Source organism: Melitaea cinxia, chromosome 5, assembly GCF_905220565.1.
Source record: "Melitaea cinxia chromosome 5, ilMelCinx1.1, whole genome shotgun sequence".
In the NCBI taxonomy this organism is placed as follows: domain Eukaryota; kingdom Metazoa; phylum Arthropoda; class Insecta; order Lepidoptera; family Nymphalidae; genus Melitaea; species Melitaea cinxia.
Window position 1 is genome coordinate 8,360,527 of NC_059398.1, and position 22,665 is coordinate 8,383,191.

Genomic DNA, 22,665 nt, shown 5'->3' on the forward strand with positions numbered 1-22,665 from the left:
ATTATCGATAAAGTCAAGTACTAGAAAGATGGACTTTATTTATTATGTACTACTTATTATGTAATAATTATCATGTCAAAAATAAACTAAATGTTTATATCATTTTAAAAACCAGTGACAGTTGTATCTATTACTGGTTTTTATAATTGTGTTTGCAGGCAAACGAAGGAAACCGACATTAATTATAGCGACAAGTACAACGTAGGTAGACGAAATAATAGTGAAGTAAATACGTATTATCAAAGATTACTCCAAAAGTTGTACTCAGATCTCGATGAAATTTAATTGTGACCACATGATAAACACAGGCTTTCGATTAAATTAAAAATCATCAAAATCGGTACACCCAGTAAAAAGTTATGCGAATTTTCGAGAGTTTCCCTCGATTTCTCTGGGATCCTATCATCAGATCCTGGTTTCCTTATCAAATTGTATGGCTTAAATTTGGATCTTTAGGAAACTTGCAAAAATTAGTATAAAACACGAAGTTAACACTAAATAATTGTATAATAGTAAAATGTGTTAATACTCGTAAGTATTGTATTATATTTAATTTAATGTAATCTAATATATAAAATTCTCGTGTCACGGTGTTTGTAGTTAAACTCCTCCGAAACAGCTTGACCGATTCTCATGAAATTCTGTGTGCATATTGTGTAGGTCTGATAATCGAACGACATCTATTTTTCATCCCCCTAATGTTATGTTTTTAGACAAATTATTTATTTTTTATTTTATTATGATTTGGCGTTGAAAAATACATACAACTCTAAATTTTCACCCTCCTACCACCAACCCCTATTTTTAAATAGCGTTTAGCGGCAAGACAACGTTTGCGGAGTCAGCTAGTTTTATTATAAAACTATGTATATTAAAATTAAGCTCGCAATATTATATTATAAATAAATCAGAATCTCAAATATGTCTCTCTCCTCCTTTGCCTTGGCCGTTTTTATCGATATCTATCTACAAACAAATCGGTAACAACGCTATCGCTCGGTGACAACAACTTCTCGGAAATAGACTTGGATCAGTCGCTCGACCGATCCACGTATTGTATGAGGGCGAGCGGCCTGTGTTGGTAAACAAATGCGAAACAACACGACCGATAACATTTGTAGTTTTTAAGATTAAAAAAGGTTTAAAAGAAGTATACAATAATAATGTAATTAAAAAATAGTTACATATGACAGGTAACGACGCCTTTTAGTAAATTTGTAGCAAATAACGGAACAATTCGGTATTTTTTGAAGGACGTTGATTCAATCGCGCAACTAGATTTATCTAGTGATCAGTGCCGCTGCAACTAATTTTATTCTGCATGTAGGACCATTTGGACTTATACCTTGCCAGAGGAGAACGCCTGTGCAAGGCTACACCCCTCCGTGTTGCTCTATCTTGCTCGATCGTGCGAAATGTTGCTGTAGTTGAAACATTCAACGTCAAGCATTATGCCGCATAATGCACTTCAGTGCTGTAATTGAAAATTTTGGGAGTCAATGAATGTGCTTGATTGTGCGAATCGTTGCTGTAGTTGAAACATTCAACATTGAGCGTTATGCCGTTTAACACGTTTCAGTGCTGTAATTGGAAAACTACCTAAGCTTCGTTGTTATTAATTATCTCTGGTCTTTTCATGCATCACTAGTTAATAAAAACTATTATACGAACTTGACAGTTATAATATCAAACTGAGGTACCTACACTTTGCTTTTAGATTGGTATTGGCATACTCTTTGGTATTGGCTTGGAATGTTTCTTATTGTAAGAAAAGTATACTGAAACATAACGCCAAAATTTTTACTGATTAAACCAATATTTTAATTGTCTGATAACCATGACTTCTTCATACGTTGACATGAGTTTGGATGATATTATTCAAAAAAAGAAGAGAGGATTATCTAGGTAAAATAAATGTTTATATTACCATATTATTAACATTGTTCTAGTATATTAAAAGACAAAACTAGGATAGTACACGATTCAATAATTTATTATTGGTTACTTATTACCATAAATCTAGACATGGATATACTAAAAATACTTACATCGTTACTTTCAATTATTTTACGTGATTAATTCACTTTATATATTATGATAATTATGTACAATCCCGGCGAGAAATTTATGGGGTTGAGGGGTTGGGAGGGGAGCGAGGGTTTGTTTTTCACCCCTCGGGACAACTGTTTGTCCCGTTGTTACAGAGATATCGTGGTTAAAGTTTTAAGGTTAAATTTTTAAATCGGTCACTAATTTATGGGGTTAAGGGGGGAAAATGTGGTTTGGGGGGGAGGGTGGGTTTTTATTCCTGTATTGTACATGATAGCCTATATTATAAGTGTATAGTAAAAGTGTTGAAGATATTAAATTTATTTTTAATATATTTTATTAACTAACTGAAGGTAGTTTTATTGATATAACTTTTAGGCCCAAATCAAAAATGAAGAACCAATTTGTACTTGCTAAAAACAATATTGTTGACGCGAGAAATAAAATAATATCAAAAAAAAGAACTCAAATAACTGATGCTAGAGAAAAATTAGCTGAACTTGCAAGACAAAAGGATGCACGCTTAAGATTAGAGCAAATGAGAGCAAAACGCGTAAGTAGCCACATATAAATGTATATTTTTTACGTTTATTTTAAGAATATTCGTAGTCGATAAATCTAATTTTGCTCTTTTAATTAGTATAAAAAGTTTACCTATCACTCAATTTTAATAAAGTTTTTAAAAATAAAAGAAATATGAAATATATATCATTTACTTTTAAACAGGCAATGGGTAAAATACAAGGAGGCATTTCTATGCCACAAAATCGTGGAAAGCTTTCAAAACTTCAAACCAATAGAGAAAGAGGTAATTTTTTATTTACAAACTATGTAGTAATGTTGTAATTATCGTAATAATGTTCTTATTTCATTAGTATACAACATTTAACACTTGTTTTTATTTTCTTTTTTCATAGTGTTCACAGATCCTTCTAGACATGTCATTTCACAGCCCCTTGCAGCAAGGACTCTCAGAAAGCAAACAATCCATAACAAAAAAAATATTGGAGACCGATATGACAGGGCAGTCGAAACCAGAACTATAGGTATTTATTTACTTATTCTTTATTTGGTATTTTTCTATTTAAAAACTGGAAATAATACTTATATACAATAAATTGGGAAGCATAAGATTGAGATTAATAGTATAATTTATCTATTAACGACAATAGAATGAAAAAGTTTGACTTTTTATACATACATTTGACTAGCCCATTGGCAGTTTTGCACTAGGGGTTTGTGGATTTGATTCCTGTCTGATCTTGGGTTGTCATTTGCATGTTTTTTATTTCTATGTATATTATTATATCTAAAAAAAAGTATTTAGCTATATAACTTGGCTGTCACCTAACACAACCATTAAATTATTGCTTATCTTAGGAATAGACTTCCTTGTGTGTATGTAACTTAGCTTAACTTTTGTCTTCTAGCTAAATCGTCATTGAAACCAATAATTAGAACAATTGAAAATGACATTGAAATAATTGATGACTCAATGGAAGAAGATTATGAACCTGTAAGAAAATCATTTGCTAACCGCAAAGCTAGCCTGCAGCTCAAAATTGTTACTCACAATAATGAAGCACACAGGTAAGTTTAACTGTAATATAAATAAGTCACAATCAGTTTTAAACTATTTTTGTTTTTGTTTTTTTTTTATTATCGTGGCAGAGGTATTTAATTGAGGTAGGTCACAGCAGGAATATCCTGCTCAAAATATGGAGCAGCCCGACTGGGGCAGTACCTCGACCTTACAGAACACCACAGCTAAATGATACTGTTTTCAAGCAGTATTGTGTTCCTGTTGGTGAGTAATGTGACTAGAGCTCCTAGGGGAGCTATTGGGGATTGGGTCGGCAACGCGCTTGCGATGCTTCTGGTGTTACAGGCGTCTATAGGCTACTGTAATTGCTTACCATCACGTGAGCCGTATGCTTGATGGCCGACCTAGTTATATAGGGAAAAAAGGTATTTACTTTATATAAAAAAAGTAAATGTTAATTCATCAATAAAAATGTAGTCCAGTAACTCAATTTTAGTTATTAAATATTTTCTAGAACTGCTATAATTGAAAAAGAAAAAAGCCCTCCGAGACCACCATCCATATTAAAAAAAAGACCTATGGCTGCATTACGTAGTGAAAATAAAACTGAAAAGTCAGAAAAACCAGCCCATGAATATAGAATCATAGTGAGTAATTTACGAAGCACTGTTACAGGAGGAGACATTGAGGTAAGTTTTTTGTAATTAATTATTATTAACTTAATGGAAATTATAAACCATAAAAAAAGTGAACTAATTAGTATGCTGGGCTAGGCTTTAGATTAAGAACAGTCATTTTGAAGTTAGATAGGTTAGGGTTTTTTCTTGTTTTTTTTTTTTGTTTGTAACGAAATTATGTCGATAAACGGTCTAATTTGGAATTTAGATAGGTTAGGGCTATTTTTTTTTTTTTTGTAACGAAATTATGCTGATAAAAAGTAAAATTTTGAGCTTAGATAATTCGACAGTTCTTAATCTAAAGCCTAACCTTATGCTGAATAAACTGTAAATGCGTTTAAATAATTTTTTTTATTCAATTTTTTCTTAAATGTTTAAACATCACAATTTTACAGAATTTCCATTCTGTAAAAATATGATGTGTGATTAATATAATCAAATTTATCAAATTTCAGGAGTTGTTTGGTGATGTCGGGGGAATGGTTGAATCACGATTGGTTAGACCTGGGACTGCTGAAGTAATTTACAAAAGTGTTGAAGATGCCCAGAGAGCAGTAGACCTTTATCATAATAGGCAACTAGATGGACAGCCAATGAACTGCCTTCTTGTTACACCACGTTCCACATCTGCTTCTTCAAGGTGAAATATGAAATTTATAACTTAAAATTTAGTTACAATAAGTATAATATCATCACCCATCATCACTTCAGCCTATCGTAGTCCATTGCTGGACATAGGTCTCCACAAGTTCGCGCCAAAAATGGCGTGAACTCATGTGTGTTGCCCATAGTCAGCACACTGGGCAGGCGGGTCGGTGACCACAGGGCTGGCTTTGTCGCACCGAAAAAGCTGATAAGGAAACCAGGATCTGATGATGGGTATTACTGTATTTACTTCACTATTTTTTCGTCTACCTACGTTGTATTACTTGTCGATATAATTAAAGTTGGTTTCCTTCGTTTGCCTGCAAACACAATTATAAAAACCAGTAATAGATACAACTGTCACTGGTCTCTGCGGTGGTCGCTTTCCCTTACTTGCCATCTTCGTCCGAAATGATGTGTAAATCTTGCACGTGTGCCGTACAGACTAAAATAAGGATGTGGGCACACTTGAGTTTCTTATATTCAAGTATATTGTTTAATTATCTTCGTATGAAATTAAGTCGGAGGCACACTGATACCGTGGGGTTGGGCTAGTGTAACATATTTATTATTTAATTATTTATTTATTTATTTATTTATTTATTATTTATTTATACCTCTTGCGTCACATCCCTAGCGGTCAACTATAGACGACTTCGGCGTTCTGGACATATGATTTACGTGGAATAAGAATGCATGTTTTTATTTCAATGTTTCTCAGTACGTGTAGCTCTAAAAGATTAGTTTTTTATACTCAAATGTTGCTGGGATATTCTATTTTCAGAAATGTTGAATTTAAATACTAGAAATATATTTTTAATAATTTTATTTAATATTTTCGTGGTCCGGGTTTTTTATCCCCTATAGACGTCGTTGGCGCACAGGACTCGCAAGCCCTTGTCAAGTATAGGTGACTATGGCGTTCAAAAATTAATGTCCCCTTTCTAATCAAAGTTTAAAGTATAACGTAAACTAATTCCTTTTACTTAAATTAAAAGTTTTTTTTTTTTTTTTTATAGTTTTTGTTTAGCGTAAGTAAAAATTGAGAATTTTAGTGGTTTAAAAACCTTTTAAATACACTTTTAACTCCATGCCCATAGCTTAAAAAACGTGCCTACTTCATGAAATTTCTTAAATAGTATGACACTCAATTATTTTTTATTTGACAAATTACTGAGTTATTGCTACCTATATTTCTCTAGCCCTATTTTTCTTATAAGCAAAACAAATAATAAAATAAGACTTTATTTCGAAAATCAGTGAAAGTGTATATTGGGGTATTTGGGATGTTATTAATAATTTAAACAACAATTTCGAATAGGTAGTTTAATAATAAATGGTCAAATTGTTTGTCACCTACTTTACTACAGGCTCTATATCTTTTTATGAACGACATTTTTAATACTCGCGAATACCCGCGTTCTCAAATTTTTCGAGCTGCATCCAAAATACGTCGACGAAGTTTCTGTATTGTTGTGATTGGTTTATTGTATACTTTTTCTTTTAAGCTGCTCCAATAAAAGAAGTCTATTTCAAGAGAAAATCAATTCGTTATTATTGAATTTGCAGCCGTAGTGCCCAAAAGTTTGAACAAAGGTATCAAATTTCGTACATAAAATAAAAAATTTAAAAATCTTAGAGCGTTGCAGATAGATTTTTTATATTTTTTCTGCGTTGGCCCTGTGACTCCCCCCCACAAGCACCTGCGGGTTTATCCATTAATTACCAGACACCTACATATGATTATGCATTATGATTCTTCTAAATGATTTGGTTAATGTAATGATTATAGTGTGAGTTAAGAGTATGCTCTTACACCCTTATTATTATTTCATTTAAAAAAAAACTAGCCACTTTTTGGAATATAAAATGTATAAATTGTTTTATTTATTTTTTCTTTAGGACTATCAACAGATTATGTTTTGCTCACTTAATCTTTTATTCATATTATTGAAAACAATTATTCTTTTTAGGAACAGTACCAAACCTGCACTATACAGCACAAATTCAAATGTGGAGCCAGATATATCAACTTTTCATAAAGTATTATTTAGTAACTTCTAAGGGAAGCTTGAAGTTTTAAAAGTAAGATCAAGAAACATGCTTAAAATACTAAGTTGTAGTTTTTATAGACATCAGTGTGAAATTAAATTCTTCAAATTGAACAAATTAATACAGTACAGTATACAGTAATAATAAATCTATTGCATTTTGGTTTAAACATTAATTATAGAAATAAATAAACATACCTAAAATAATCTTATTTGTTTTATTTTCTGCCTTAATTTGCTAATCTATAAGTCAGATACGAGATAAAGATTAAACGTAAAATAAAAAATAATAATTAGAATTCATGTTATATAAATTTATATCTTATTAGTTCCCGCCCGCAACTTTGTCTGCGTAGTAGTAGTAGGTACTTTAAAGTAACTTGTTTTTTCATTAAATTTCTTCAATCTTCATACATTCAAACATTAAAAAAGCTGATCAGTAATTATATGTCAAAATGTAAGTAAATTATTTAATGTACCTATATATAATAGTGGGTTACAGTTCAATTTCATACATTTTTGTCATATTTTTGTAAACTACTTTTTAAGTTTTCCTGTTCTTTACGTGAACAAGTTTTATATTTGAGACATGTGAACGCGGCCATAAAAACAATATCATTATATAGACTAGTAGCTTTTACCCGCGGCTTTAATGAGATCAGTCGTAAGGTATGCTTTTCGCTCCATTCTCTAAAAGTACTACAAAAACTTTTACCCGTCAAGACTAAAGTTTCTCTCGTGCAAACTCTCATACATCCGATCATTGATTACGCCGATGTCACTTATTTAGATGTCACCGAAGAATTAGGTGAGCGACTACAAAATTTATGCTTGCGTTTCATTTTCGGCTTAAAAAAATATGATCATGTAAGTCACTTTCGTAAGCAGCTTCAATGGCTACCTATCCGCCATCGTAGAAGTTTTAGAATACTTTGTTTCTTTTTTAAGACTCTTTTTAATCCTCTTTCTCCTTCGTATCTATGGGACCGCTTTTCTTTCTCTCACGATGACGATTCTCCGTGCAGATCTCTTAAACGTTCTCTTCTTCAGATGCCCAACCACCGTACCGATTTTTATTCTTACTCCTTTCCTGTACATTCCGTTAGACTTTGGAATTCCCTACCATATGAAATTCGCGATTGCAAAACATTATCGCTATTTAAGAAAAGAGTGAGAAAATTCTACCTTAATCAGTCCTAGTCTAAAAAGTGTCCTTAAGCGTATTGGAATATATTATCATATGCATTATATTATGTATCGCATATGTGTATGCGTGTATGTACAAGTATCGTATTATTTGTATCTACGTGTGTATACATTATTATGTATGTGTGCATTTATATATTGTATAATTATGTATTTATTATATTTTTATTCTCAATATGTTTAAATTTACCCTATATTACATTACTTGGTCTATGACGCTAATTTTGCGACTGTTTTATAAGTTTCCTGTGGCAGGACTACTGGAAGAGATTCCATTATGGGATAAGTAGTGCCATTGTTTATAAGAGCTATTTCCGTTTGCTATCCTAGTGTACATAAATTGTTGTTAGTTGATAACAAAATAAATTACCGACCATCAATCATGTTGACGTTGTTTCAAAATTAAAGCCGCCATTTATATAATTTTAAATAATTAATTAATTTACAAAAACAAAAGCAACAATAATTTCTTTAGTTGTGGATGCCGATAAAGCAAGCAATAATGTATAAAATAATATATAATAAATGAATGAAGGAATGAATTTAGAAATAATGGCTTTCATTAGTGCCGAATAGCACAGATGATTTTGCCAACGTCACGTAAAATGGAGAAGACACGACGGAGATTGATCGGTGAATTAGAGGTAACAACCTCAGTAGAATTTTGAAGACTGCCAAAATAGTAGGTAGTATAGATCAAACTATAAACCTAAAACAACACAGGAACTAAATATACGCTATACTTAAACAAGAATATTGTTAATAATTTATTTACAACTACACTATGCTAGAACAATCACTTAATATATTTACAATTTAATTCTATTACGTTTAATATATCTACACAAGAATGTACAATGAGGACTAAATACAAGCATCAATAAGCAAACAATATTTATAGGGCGGGGGATTTCAGAGGGAAGGACATCATAGATAGGGTAAAGGAGCTTAGGACAGTTGAACAGGATATGGGATGCTGAACCTTCGTCAAGGCCACACTCACACAGTGAGTGATCACGCACCCTAATTTTTGCTAAATGCACTGGAGTACACGAGTGACCAAGGCGCAAGCAAAAAATTGTTGATGTTACCCAGCGTTCGGCATGTCTATGAAGGAAAGACCAAGGGCGCCTTGGAATATTAGGCTGAATGTGAGAATAGTGTTTGCCCTTAACCAATTTTGACTCAACCCATGATGAAGTCCAGGATTTGTCTAGATGAGTTTTCGCCAGCGCTCGCAGGTCTTGACTTGGGTTCAAAAAATGCTCCTATGAGCCAAGTTGAACCGCTGACTTGGCACAAGAGTCTGTAGTCTCATTACCTGGAATACCAGAATGGCCAGGGATCTATACCAGTAAAACTTCTAAGCTTTTATGATAGCATGAGAGGTAAGCCAACCTTATCTTTAAAACGATAGAAATTCTTAATTTACTACGAAACGGGTTACCTTTAATCTCTAACAGACAACTTAGTGAGTCACAAAAAATCAAAGATTTTGGAATATTTTGGGAAAGTGTAAACAAAATTGCCTCCAACAGTGCCACAGCTTCTTCTGTGAATACTGACGATTGAGGAGGACCTTTGAATTGTAGCACAATTTTATATTTGGGAATCCAGCAGGCAGCACTAACAAAACTATCTGGGGAGAGCTTTTATGCATCTGTATAGATGTTAAGATAGTCTGACCAATTTTGATAAGTCTTTTCTTGAAACTTTGTTTTTGTATCGGATGCACTTTTGACTAGACCAATATCTGTGATGAAGGGAGGGGGATACACTAAAGCTTGATAGGAAGTGTTAAAAAGAGGGTTAGAAGGATATGATGCTAGATGATGGGGTATTCTGGCGAAATTAAGAAAGTTGTCTAATAGGCAGGATGGGAGAGTTCGCATACTATTGGAGAAAAGAAGGTATAGCTCGTTTAGTCGAGACCATAAGGGATCGGAAGAAATTTGGAGAGCTTTAATGACGTAACGATCGCACAGATATTTCCTTCTGAGATGTAAAGGTGGGTCAATGCACTCTACTTGTAAGGCATTTGTTAGTGTAGATTTCATTGCACCGACAATAATTCTTAGGCATTTATATTGAATTCTATACAACTTTTCTGAGTCACTCTTGTTAAAGGGGTCTAAGATAAATGTTCCATAATCAAGATGACTTCGTACTATTTGCATTGTAAATTAATTTTAAAGTGTAAAGATGGGCACCCCACCAAACACCTGATACTGCTCTAAGGATATTAATGTTTCTTTCGCATTTTTTAATAATGTAGTCTACATAAGAAAATCCGCTCAGTCTGAAATGGAAAACAATGCCTAAGAATTTGACCTTATCTGTGAAGTGAATGCTTTGACCCCTAATATACAAATCAAAGGATGGTATATTCCTCTTTTTTGTGAATACAACTCCGTAGCTTTTAGGGACGGAAAGGCATAAGCCATGGTTTGAAAGCCATTGGTCTAGGTAGTGTTTTTCATTATTAATCTTGCCAGTTCCGCGCTTGAAAGTCAGAGGTATTGAAATGACTTGAGCAAATGACACTATTTCCTTCTATTATTTCCAGGTTAGTTTGTTATTACAAAAAATTCCATGTCTGCCTTAAATTTGGATCTTTAGGAAACTTGCAAAAATTAATATAAAACATTATAATCGAGGTTAACACTAAGTAATTGTAGAAAAATGTGTTAATATCCGTAAGTATTGTATTATATTTAATTTAATGCAATTTTACTATAAAACTATGTATATTAAAATTAAGCTCGCAATATTATATTGTTAGCATAATCTCGATTATTTTAATACGTTTCGTGACGTCATGCAACAGTGTTAATAAAAATAGTTCCCTACCCGCTAATACGTTTTGTAACGTCATGCAACAACGTCAATAAAAGCAGTCCCTACCCGTTCAGAGGGCTCTTTTGCTTCTCGGCTTTCGGAACGATAGGTCGTTGTTTCATGACGAGTGCGTTGATCATTTTTATACTCAAAGTAGCGGTTGTTTGCTTGGTTAATTTAAATTGTAATTCTCGGTCATTATTTTCGATTAAGTTAGTGGTTAAGGCTAATTTTTGTGATAATTGTTATATTTGTAAAAATAAGTAATAAATAGAAGTTAAGTGTTCGGTTTTCTGTCTTTTTTTTTTAATAAATAAGTTTGTTTCTCCTAAAAATATTATAAATAAATCAGAATCTCAAATATGTCTCTCTCGAAGGACGTTCATTCAAACGCGCAACTAGATTTAGTCTACTGATCAGTGCGGCTGCAACTAGTTTTATTGTACGCGTAGGACCATTTGAACTTATACCTTGACAGAGGGGAACGCCTGAATATGGCTACTCCCCTCCGTTTTGCTCTATGGGTAAAAACCATGAAATTCTTTACAATTAGCTGAATGTACTCGTAATATTATGGTGTTGCCGGTTAAAAGGTTAATTACTCAAAAACACGTGAAATAGTATTCCTTGTATCCACTTTCTCAATTAATTCACTATTTACTCTTCAGATTTTCATACTCACTCATCTCTTTCTCTATACACCTTCATCTTTTATGTCGATGTACTCTTAAAAAAAAAAAACAAATACCAAACAAAAATGTATTTACAAAACAGAATTATTGAACCAATGATTGATTTTTTTGACGATTATTTTTGTGTGGGAATTAGATAAATTGTGCGTGTCAATGATTTCCCCCGCAAAAAATGACAAACGGTTTTGTATCGGCAAAAAACGCTATGGTGACTCCCCTCCGTGTTGCTTTTTGTTTTTAACAAAACAGAGAAAGTCGAATGTCGATTTTCATGGGTGAAATATCGATTGACTGAATCGATTCAATGCAACATATCGATTCAAAAAATTTCTTGGGACTGAGGAATCGATTCTTCGATTAATCGATTTCAGATCGTCATGCCTAGATAGTAGCATAGATAAAATCGTCCCCATCTGCTTGGAGTGTTTGGTCCAGCGTGACCAGTTTTAGTAGATTTCTACTTTTTTGGTAGATTTCGAGGTACCGGTAACAGTATCTAGTAGGTAAAAAATATTTGGTACATTTTGGTAGAATTCACGCTTTTCAACTATTCTGGTACTTTTTTTCCTTCACACGGCAAACCTCTTGAAAAAATGCGGGGTATTCCTCTTTTCATCGAATGGATTGTAACTATCTCTTTCTAATATTAATTATTCGAGAGGGAAAGCTGCTGGGGGGAATCCCACATGTATTGAGAAAATTGATCAGGTAGGTATATCTTTAATTTTCATTCTTTTCGTGTGTATGTAAAAGTTACCAATTTATCGGTGGAACTGGTGATTTTGGTGACCAAATACCGTTAAAAAGATTTTAGGGTATATTCTCCCGATTTACTCTATTTTAACACATGAAACTTAAATTATACCAGTTTTGAGGTTTGTAACATCGTTTGTACCTAAATTTAACTTTACATAAATGGTACCTACTTCCCAGAGGCATTTTATATGAGCCTCTTATTAAACAAGCCAATTTGAGCTGTATTTCATAAGTACTAAGAATTGAATATTATTGTTCTTGGAATGTAGTGGCTTCCCACAGTTATCAATTCCGAGTGAAACACAAGTAGGGCTTTCAAATCAAACTAATGGACTCAAAACAACTTTATGACAATGTTACCCAACGTAAAGAACCAATCATAACTCGATCACAATATAAAAATAACTATATTTCCGTAGATTTTAATTTTACATAATAAACATTTATTTATCTTTGATTGAGTTATGATGTTTCTTTGTTCATCTTATTGGTTTATCGTTATAATCAAGAGGACGATATTAATGCTTTTTCGTTGTAGCACAACAGCGAAAACATGTAATAGATTTTTAGTATTTTCTCGTGCTCTTTTGGTAGAATTTAGTAGTTTTTAACCTCCACAAGTAGTAGATTCGTTAAATGAAATCTGGTCACACAGGTTTTGTCCCATTCCCAATCATTCGTACATTTCCTTTTCCTTAACGCTTTTGTACTGTCACGTCGTATTTCCGGCGGCCATTAGTGTAAACCGTGTGCGGCGCGGTTTATAGCCTAGAATTTTGTTGTTATAAGTTATTTAGTCTAATGAATTTCAAATATTAATTAATAATAAATTGTGCTACGAAACTAATTTGAAACATCAATATGGGCGACCGTAAGCTATACATATTTTTTAATAACTTAAGTACCGCGCACATATCTACCAGTCCATACCTAAATATTAATGTTACTTTTAGCTTACGCCTCCGGTGATTATAGTGGTGCAGGCTATCCCGCTCAGTATTCAATACCACCACCTACGATAAGTTCGAGCGATAGTAGTTATAACCAGGGACAGCAACAAGGAAACTATAATCCTAGCAATTATTCAGGTCAAAATTCTGGCCCCGCCTGGAATCAACAGGGTTCAGGAAGTGAGAAAAGTGATTAAGAAACTATTGCTTATAGAGTTATTTAAGTTCTTTAATTTTTTCTATTCTTTTAGGTGGAAGTGGAAGTAGTTATGGGGGAAATCAAGACAGCAATTATGGTCAAAATTTTGGATCTAATTATGGAAGTGGGGGTTACGACCGTAACAACGGTAACAACTACAACGTGAGTGGAAGTGACCGTGGAGGAAGTAACTATGGAAATAATGATCGTGGAAGCAATTATGGAGGCAGTGACCGGGGAAGCGGTAGCTACGGTGGTAGCGACCGCGGCAGCGGCTCCAACTACGGAGGAGACAGAGGAGGGAGTGGCTACTCTGGAGGTGACCGAGGATACGGTGGAGGTGATAGATCAAGCTACAATAGAGACGGGGGGAATAGAGATGGTGGCTATGGGTAAGCATCTTTTTACAATAATAATAATGTTTATATGATTAATATGAACAGCCGGTACATATACCTATATTCATCATTTAATAAAAGTTGTAAAGTATTTTTGCTCAATTTAACCGTCAACAACAGGTTAATTTATGACAAGTAAACAGTTCCATGAGTTGTAAATGAATAGTAAAGGCTCCCTATGTACATTGACTATTCATTTACTTAGGTGTGTGTGTAATGCAACATAGGTAATTATTACTACTTTTTATTTCAACAGTGTTTGACAATTACATTAAAGTAATAAAAACATAGATAGGTGGTAATAACAAAATTAAAAATTGTTATATTTAAATAGACTTGCAAGTTCAAAAGTACTTTAGAATTGTCAGCTAATTAAGTATACAGTGTTCAACTCACAATTGCAATCTTTCAAATGGGGGTTTTATAAACGTAATAGATTATGTTCAGCATGGAAAAAGAATTGCTAGTCGATTTTTAAATTTGAGTGCTTAAATAGGCGAGCTACTTTGATAGATGCGTTCCGTATTCGTTTCTATATGCAGTCCTTTAGTTGTATGCGACAGTTAATATTAATATTTCACTATGTTTTGTAGTGCAAAAAAAATAATATTAGACAGTTATGCAGAAATACCTTGGTGCAGTAGCTCATATATTAAGACAAAGTAAAATTAAGAAAAGGGCTAGGAATTTTATTCTCCTAGAACATGACCTCTTACACCTACAGAACTCCTAATTTTAAGAAATGCATTTAGGAGTCGAACACCTATAAATGGTTTTTAATAGATTATAGTTAATCTTTATCAGTAATTCAGAACGTAAATTCTGTTATTCTTTAATCATCCTCACCAAAAGTCTAAATTTCTCTTATTAAACTCTCAACACTTTAATACCATTATTGTTTTAGTCATGTCCTGCATGAAAACAAGCATTACTCAGCCCCCACATTTATATCATTTGTGTTGTCCTGCACTAAATATAATATTAAACTACAACTATAATATAAACGAAACTTATTAGTTTGCAATTCTAAAATCATTTTATAATCATCATCATCACTTCAGCCTATAGCAGTTCACTGCTGGACATAGGGCTCCACAAGTTCACGCCATAAATGGCGTAAACTCATGTGTGTTGCCCATAGTCACCACGGTGGGCAGGCGGGTTGGTGGCCGCAGGGCTGGCTTTGTCGCACAGAAGACGCCGCTGCCCTTCATCAGCTTGTGTTTTTCAAAGCCAGCAGTTGGGTGATTATCCCACCATCAGTCACTTATTAAGTTCCAAGGTTGTAGTGGAACTGTGTTATCTCTTAGTCGCCTCTTATGACACCCATGGGATAAGAGGAGGTGCCTACATTCTTTACTGCCGTAACCACACAGCATAATATCATTTTTGGGATTTTATTATATATGTGTATATCTTGGACATGAAAGGAACTAGTTACTTCACACAGTTTGAAATTTGGGATTATTTAGTTTTAGAAGCCATTCAAGTATTACATAAGCACAATTTTAGTAATTTTTAAATCCTTTTTAATCTATTCAGAACAAAAAAATGATGAAGTAACTAACATCTAGACCCCCTGGCCCCTGTGTCATCAAAAATAAAAATTATTTACAGTATTTGGTCATAACATATTCACATATAACAGGTAATTAAAACTGACTTAAAAATGAAAACGAAATTGGGCATTAATGAAATTCCAAAGGTTTGGTGCTGGTTTTTTTTCTTTGAAATTCAATATTTAATGAATGTCACGGAATAAAGATATCATAACCTGTATGTTGTGTACACAGATGTAGATGATCACTAAAAAGTTACTACTATACTCAGTGTTAGGCAATTTGTGTTGTAAAACAAAGGGTAATAAATTTTAATCTAGTATTTAGGGTATGATACTTGCGAGATATATTTCTCACATTGTCTTGTGGAACATTTTTGTGTTTTAAGAAAAAAGGTCTATGAGAAGGAAAATCAGTAAGTATTAATTGTATTGATTGGTTTGTGTAAAATATAAAATGGACAAATTTTAGGATTATTCTGTGAGAACTCAAATTTGTTTTTTTATCACTTCTAGTAGGAAAATTATTTGCCATCTGTAGTGGAGCAGTATCACAACGATTAATTCACTAATTGAACTATAAACTTTGGATTGGAAAATAGGTTTTTGCCCAGCAGTGGTATGTTACGGGCTGAATCAATCAAATTTTACACTAACATTCGTAGCTGCCAAGCCAGCATACAAATTTAAGCACTATTGGATGCGCTATTGTAGTTTTTTAAATGATTTGTATTAATAGGTGGTAATTCAAAAATGTTTTTAGATGAAAGTATACTAGTGCTTTATTTTTTTCATTCATATTGAAATTGTTAAGGGTCAAAAACATTCTTATCTGAAAAATATTTGTTATATTCTAAAACAGGTCTCTTTATGCATTAAGATACATCCTGCTATTAATTGATATATAAATTTTGATACAGATAGGTAAATTTGTTTATCATACACATACACTGATTTTAATGTCTACAGTATTACAAACATACTTTTAAATAATAGTTTTATATTCTTCTTACAAGTTGCTAAAATACATTGTAATATTAATTGATGTTTTGTATAATATACTTCAGTTATAATATTATTGAAAACCTGAGTGATAGGCATTCAAAAAATAAAAGCAGAAGCTGTATGCATTATATTACTATATATAACTAGATGCAATATTTACTGGAAAATGTATAGTATTTTTATTACTTCAAAAACTTGTTGAACTTAGAATTTATCTCACTAGACCATAGATTTAATTTTGAATAAGTGTTATTAAAAGTATGTGTTACTGAAATATTTCTAATTTTTTTTTCTTTTTTTTTTTTTTAATTTACAAAATTAGTGAATTTAAGTACTTTTTAAAAACACTTTTTCAAAATTAATAATGTGCATGATTTATATCAATTGCAAAAACTATGTTTTACATCCAAATTGTTCTAAGATTTTCAAGGTATCAAGGTATAACATAATGCAAAAGAAAAAGGCTACAACATCGATATGGTCCAACATAAAAGTGACCTACCTATATTTCAATCTGCGTGCATCATAAGGTGCCCCCAGCCTGCCCAGACTGAACTAAAAATGGTTTTTTGTTGTTTTAGTGGCGGCGGCAGGGGGGGTGGTTATAATAAAGGTAAAGCTCCTCGCTTATGAGCGATTGGTGCTGTTAAATATTATTAATTTGTAATCTTGAAGGGCTGCCAAATTAATCAAAGGTTGTGTGAGTCACTTCTTGGCTGTTGACAAATTGTCTTCATGTTATGTCAATAGAAGAATTACGAAAAATATTTTTTTTTTTGATGCAATTCATCAGGCTGTAGTAGTAGATTAATGTCAGGTAAAAAACAGATTTTCTGGTATGTAAACAATATTTTACAGATTACAAACTTCAGTGAGCATAACAAATTCCTGCATAAATGAATCTTACAATTATAACATCAAATCAATTTAGTTTCGTGTAATTAGTTTTTTTTTTCAAACCTTATAGAAATGTTTTTTTTTTTGTAAGGGTAAAAATAAGATTGCAAAGGATGTGTTTCTAGTTTATAATATAAATCTAAGGTATATAACTATTCAGAACAAACACAAGGCGGTTATCATATTTAAGTCGTTATTTTTAGTAAACACTTGATTTTTCAGCAATTGTCAGCAGTCTGGCAAAGTGTATAGTTGTTATTTGTATAATTATTTGTATGTGGAGAAAAATGTGTAACCTCCATTCAATGTATATGTTGCAACAAACATGCAATATTTTTTTTAGTATACCAGAAACACTGTAAAGATTTTGGCAGCCCTGTGCTTTAAAGTAACTACATCAAATGTATCATTGCGAAAATAGAACGATACGTTGTTTTTCTTTGGTTAAATTTATGTAAACAATGGTTTGGTGGTAATATCTATGGATTTGGTTGTATATTTCTCTACAAAAATGGTTTAATGAAGTGCATGGTTTACATCTCGTTTTCGTTTAAAAAAATCTACATACACAGTAATGGGATTTGTGTCAGATCTAGATAATATGATTACTGAGGGTTAAAGAGTAATCGATTTTAAAATTACAACGAAAAAATGGTTTATAAGTTAAATTTTGTTTTGTAGTGTCATTGGGATTAATTTCAGTATTGTTTGTAGGTGCCGGTGGTGGGTTCGGCGGAGACAGGGGTGGAGGTGGAGGTGATATGATAACTCAAGAAGATACAGTTTTCGTTCAAGGAATGAACCCCTCAACAACTGAAGATGAACTTTGTAAATACTTTGGTGCAATCGGTATCATAAAGGTAATAAAAATAAAATGTTACCATAGTAGCCATAACTGTCTACATGTTAGTATAGAAATACGCGTGTTCAAATATGTCAATCAATAAGAAAAAAAAACCTGTATAATATAATTCACAGAATCACAGACCTAAAATTTTTATAGTATTGCCTTAAGAAATAAAATTAACTATGGGAAATTTTTTCTTATCTATGTATTATTCGGTGTATGATTCGCAGTAGCCAATATTGATTTTATTGTTAAAAAAAAAACATGTCATCTTTGATTTATTATTTACAGACAGATAAGAAAACACAAAGACCAAAAGTTTGGATGTATAAAGATAAAGCAACCGGTCAACCAAAGGGTGAAGCAACAGTTACCTATGAAGACTCCAATGCTGCGTCTTCTGCTATTCAATGGTTCGACGGTAAAGATTTCAACGGAGCAACGATAAAGGTCTCATTAGCACAGAGGCAGAACACGTGGGGTGGAGGGAAAGGCGGCGGCGGGGGTGGTTTCCGTGGAGGACGCGGGGGCGGCGGTGGAGGAGGCGGTAGCGGTGGAGGCGGTGGAGGAGGTGGAAGAGGTGGTGGGCCTCCATCTGGCAACCGCGCTGGCGATTGGCGCTGCCCTAATCCTAACTGTGGTAACACTAACTTCTCCTGGCGGAAAGCTTGCAATCGATGCAACGAAGAGAAACCAGGGGGCGGAGGTAACGATGGAGGCGGCAACGGTGGAGGCGGCGGAGGTCCTCCTGGCGGTCGTGGCGGCGGTGGTGGCGGACCTCCTGGTAGAGGAGGCCGCGGAGGAGGTGGTCGTGGCGGTGGAAGAGGCGGCGGCGGTGGCGGCGGTGGTGGTGGCGGCGGCTGGGGCGGCCGGCCCGACCGCAGCGGCGACCGTGGCGGTGACCGGCGCGGGTCAGGCGGCGGCGGTGACCGCGCCGGCGGAGGAGCCATGAGAGGAGATGGAGGGTAATTGCAATAATTTTTCCTCATAAATATTTTTCTAATATGTTATAATGTAAGTCCAGACAAAAATTTCAGTTTTACATAAAATACCTCCAGATCAAAAAAGACAGATTTTATAACAATGTTTCAGTTTAAGTTCAGTACAAGGCCATCTTTAGTAATAAAAAATAAAAAACTCCGACTAAACGATTCTGATATTTTTAAATATTATAAATTTTATGTGCAATATTGTATAAATCATTACAATTATCTTATATATACATAATAAGTATTTCTCATATATAAGACATTCCAAAGCAATTGTGGACTTGTAGAATACTGTGTTCGGCATACTTGAGTGGACTAATTACCATGTATTATATTTATATTTAGTAAAAAATGTAGTTAATTTCGATATTTATTAAAAAGAAATTCCTTTTCCTTTACAGAGGCAGAGATCGCCAGAGACCATATTAAATAGTTTATTTTAGTGTTAATCTGAACCTAGGTTATATTTTATTGTGACTGATTCTATTTCTATTGACTCTTACTAAAACATCCATTTAACTGAAAATTACCTGACATGACATTTCTGCAGTGATGTAAGGTGATTTTGTCTATTTTTTATTTCTTTTACCTATAAATACGATCTAATTTTATTTATAGAATAAAATCAGGAAGCCACTGAAATTATTTAACGTAAGAATAACTATAGTGTATGAATCTGTGAAAGATATAATTTCATTACTACTTTAGTAATTTTAAAAATTTTTAGCCTGAAGTGTTCTTTAAAAATGTATATGTACGAAATAAACTGGTGATGAACTGAATTTGGTTTTATTATAATCTCGTAGTAAGTAATATAATAAAAGTCATATACAATTTTTATCTCTTTTTGTCTGGGCTATCTGGATTCGAAATAGATCTGTATCCAGATAGCCCAAATAAAAACAGATAAAAAATGAAAATTGAATGAAAATTTTAGAATCCCTATTTCAAAAAATCAAAATCAAAAATAGCTTTATTCAAATAGGCTCCAAGAGCACTTTGGAATCGTCATTTTACAAATTAAAACTTTAAAAATTAATTATTATTTTTGTAAAAGTGAAGCTACGACCGATTCGGAATGTAGATTCTGCAGAGAAGAATCTGCAAGAAATTCCGCAGTTACTCTTTTGAAAATAATATACAAACTGTGTTTTAGAACAAAATTAGAAACATGTTGCATGAAATACAGCGTCACTAAGTCCACACATCTTTATCAACTATGTAATCCTGCACCGAGTAATAAGCTTTATCTATTAATTTTTTTTAATAAAAACTTTAAATTTATGTTGAGACAATTCCAAAATCGTTTGTGGTATTTTGTTATTTATACATGCGAATACCATGACCCAGAAAGGAAACGTTTACTTTGCGCAGTCGAAAACTTGGAGTTACAATTTTGTTTTTCCGTCTCGTGTGTACAATGCGATTATTACTATTTATTTCAAAACAATGAAAATTTTAGTGGATATACATAATATTGTTATAAATATACTGCGACGCGATCGTTAATATGTCCACCTTTTGGAAAACACCGCCCGCAAAAAAAGGTCTATTCGCGGCATTTAGGGCTAAGTATTAATTTTCTTCTCCACTGTCGCCTATGAAACTAAGTTTTTTTCAATGCATTTAAATAAAACCCTAGGTTGTTATACCTCGTTAGATAGCTGATGAAACTTAGATATTTTAAAACACATCTGCCGAACAACTGCCATAATATTTTTCTTAGTTAATCCCTTAGAGAAAAATAAACTTTATAATTTTTTTTTTAATTTCTTAACTTTCACTTGTCCACTACGGCCTTTTCAATTAACTTATGCACTATTTTAATGATTGACGTCGTAAAGCATCTTATTAGAGATGTAAAAATGCAATAATAATAATAAGACACACAAAATAAACAAAATTAAATTTAGTAGCCTAAAAATCGGCAATTTTCAATAAAAAAATTAAAAGTCGAATATCTCGAAAAGGGTTAAGTTTAGGGTAGGGTATTTCATAGTGAAATAAGTCAGAAATGATGGGTACTTCACGCCCTTAACGGATCTAGCACGACTTTTCCTGTAACCCTGTATATATATAAAATTAATATATATATAATCGGTAATGTATGTTCGCGATAACTTCGTCATATATGAATCGATTTTGATAATTCTTTATTTGTTGTAAAGGACATATACCTGAAATTATTATTTTATATACATTGAAAATTTATCACTGATCTTTTTACTCAGTCTGTATAAAAAAACGTCTTATCAGTATCAGTCAGTCAGCTCAGCCTAATGCAGTCCACTGCTGAACATAGGCCTCCCCAAGTTTGCGCCAGACATCTCGGTTTCCCGTAATCCTCATCCAGCCTACACCGGCAATCTTACGTAGATCATCTGTCCAACCGTCCGTAGGAAGTCCCCCTCCAAGAGGTTGAGATTTTTTATGGACAGCTGTACTCGTCAAGCGACGCAAGCCTGCGACTTGGGACACCGAAGATCCACCGGCACCATTGCTGCGCCATTATTCGGAGTGTATCCCGGACTTCGAAGAGGATGTGATTAGTGTAGCGCTCGGGCAGCTTAAAAACGGAAGGGCCCCAGGGTATGACGAAGTTACTACTAAGCTCTTTAAAGCCGCAGGGTGACCTGCCCTAAAAGCCTTGGCAAGACTCTTTAACGCCGTTACCCACTAAGGTACCACGCCGGAGGCGTGGTCCAGGAGTGTGGTGGTGCTGTTCTGAGAGGCGATAAATCTTTGTTGAATAATTACAGACCGATCTCACTTCTGAGCCACGTCTATAAGCTGTTTTCGAGGGTTGTTACGAATCATCTCGCCAGAAGACTCGACGAATGACCTATATCCTATTCCCCTCCGGCGTGGGGTAAGACAGGGAGATGTAATATCACCGAAACTGTTTACCACTGCGCTGGAGGATGTCTTTAACACCTTGGATTGGGGGGAACGAGGCATCAACGTCAACGGTGAATTCATCTGTCACATTCGTTTCGCCGACGATATTGTCATCTTTGCGGGGACGTTGGATGAGTTAGGTAAAATGCTGGCCGGCCTAAACAAATCCTCCCAGCGTGTCGGTCGCTGTATGAAATTGGACAAAACGAAAGTTATGTTTAACAACCAAGTCATACCGAGACCGGTATCGGTCGATGGTACCCTTTTCGAAGTTGTTCAGAATTTTATTTACCTAGGCCATACTATCCAACTAGGTCGCAACAACGTCGAGGAGGCCGATAGGAGGATTCGGTTGGGCTGGGCGGCATTTGGCAGCCTTCTACGAGTCTTCACTTTGAAGATTCCGCAATGCTTGAAGAAAAAGTCTTCGAGCAATGCGTCCTGCCTGTGTTAACATACGGAGCCGA

At 33.8% G+C, this 22,665-nt stretch overlaps 2 protein-coding genes across 2 annotated transcripts; both read left to right on the top strand.

Annotated features, from left to right (window-relative positions):
- Positions 1-1,614: 1,614 nt before the first annotated feature.
- On the top strand, positions 1,615-7,172 carry LOC123653511 (polymerase delta-interacting protein 3-like). The gene is made up of 8 exons (XM_045589502.1): positions 1,615-1,905; positions 2,428-2,602; positions 2,776-2,857; positions 2,967-3,095; positions 3,480-3,639; positions 4,107-4,281; positions 4,725-4,909; positions 6,888-7,172. Exons 1-8 carry the CDS (start codon positions 1,838-1,840, stop codon positions 6,976-6,978), a joined length of 1,065 nt encoding a protein of 354 aa, XP_045445458.1. The 5' UTR covers positions 1,615-1,837; the 3' UTR covers positions 6,979-7,172.
- Positions 7,173-13,138: 5,966 nt separating this feature from the next.
- Positions 13,139-20,082, top strand: LOC123653509 (RNA-binding protein cabeza). Its single transcript, XM_045589500.1, has 7 exons — positions 13,139-13,328; positions 13,411-13,587; positions 13,659-13,998; positions 17,149-17,180; positions 18,179-18,324; positions 18,603-19,276; positions 19,702-20,082. The coding sequence occupies exons 1-7, from the start codon at positions 13,319-13,321 to the stop codon at positions 19,727-19,729; spliced, it is 1,407 nt and encodes a 468-aa protein (XP_045445456.1). The 5' UTR covers positions 13,139-13,318; the 3' UTR covers positions 19,730-20,082.
- Positions 20,083-22,665: the final 2,583 nt, after the last annotated feature.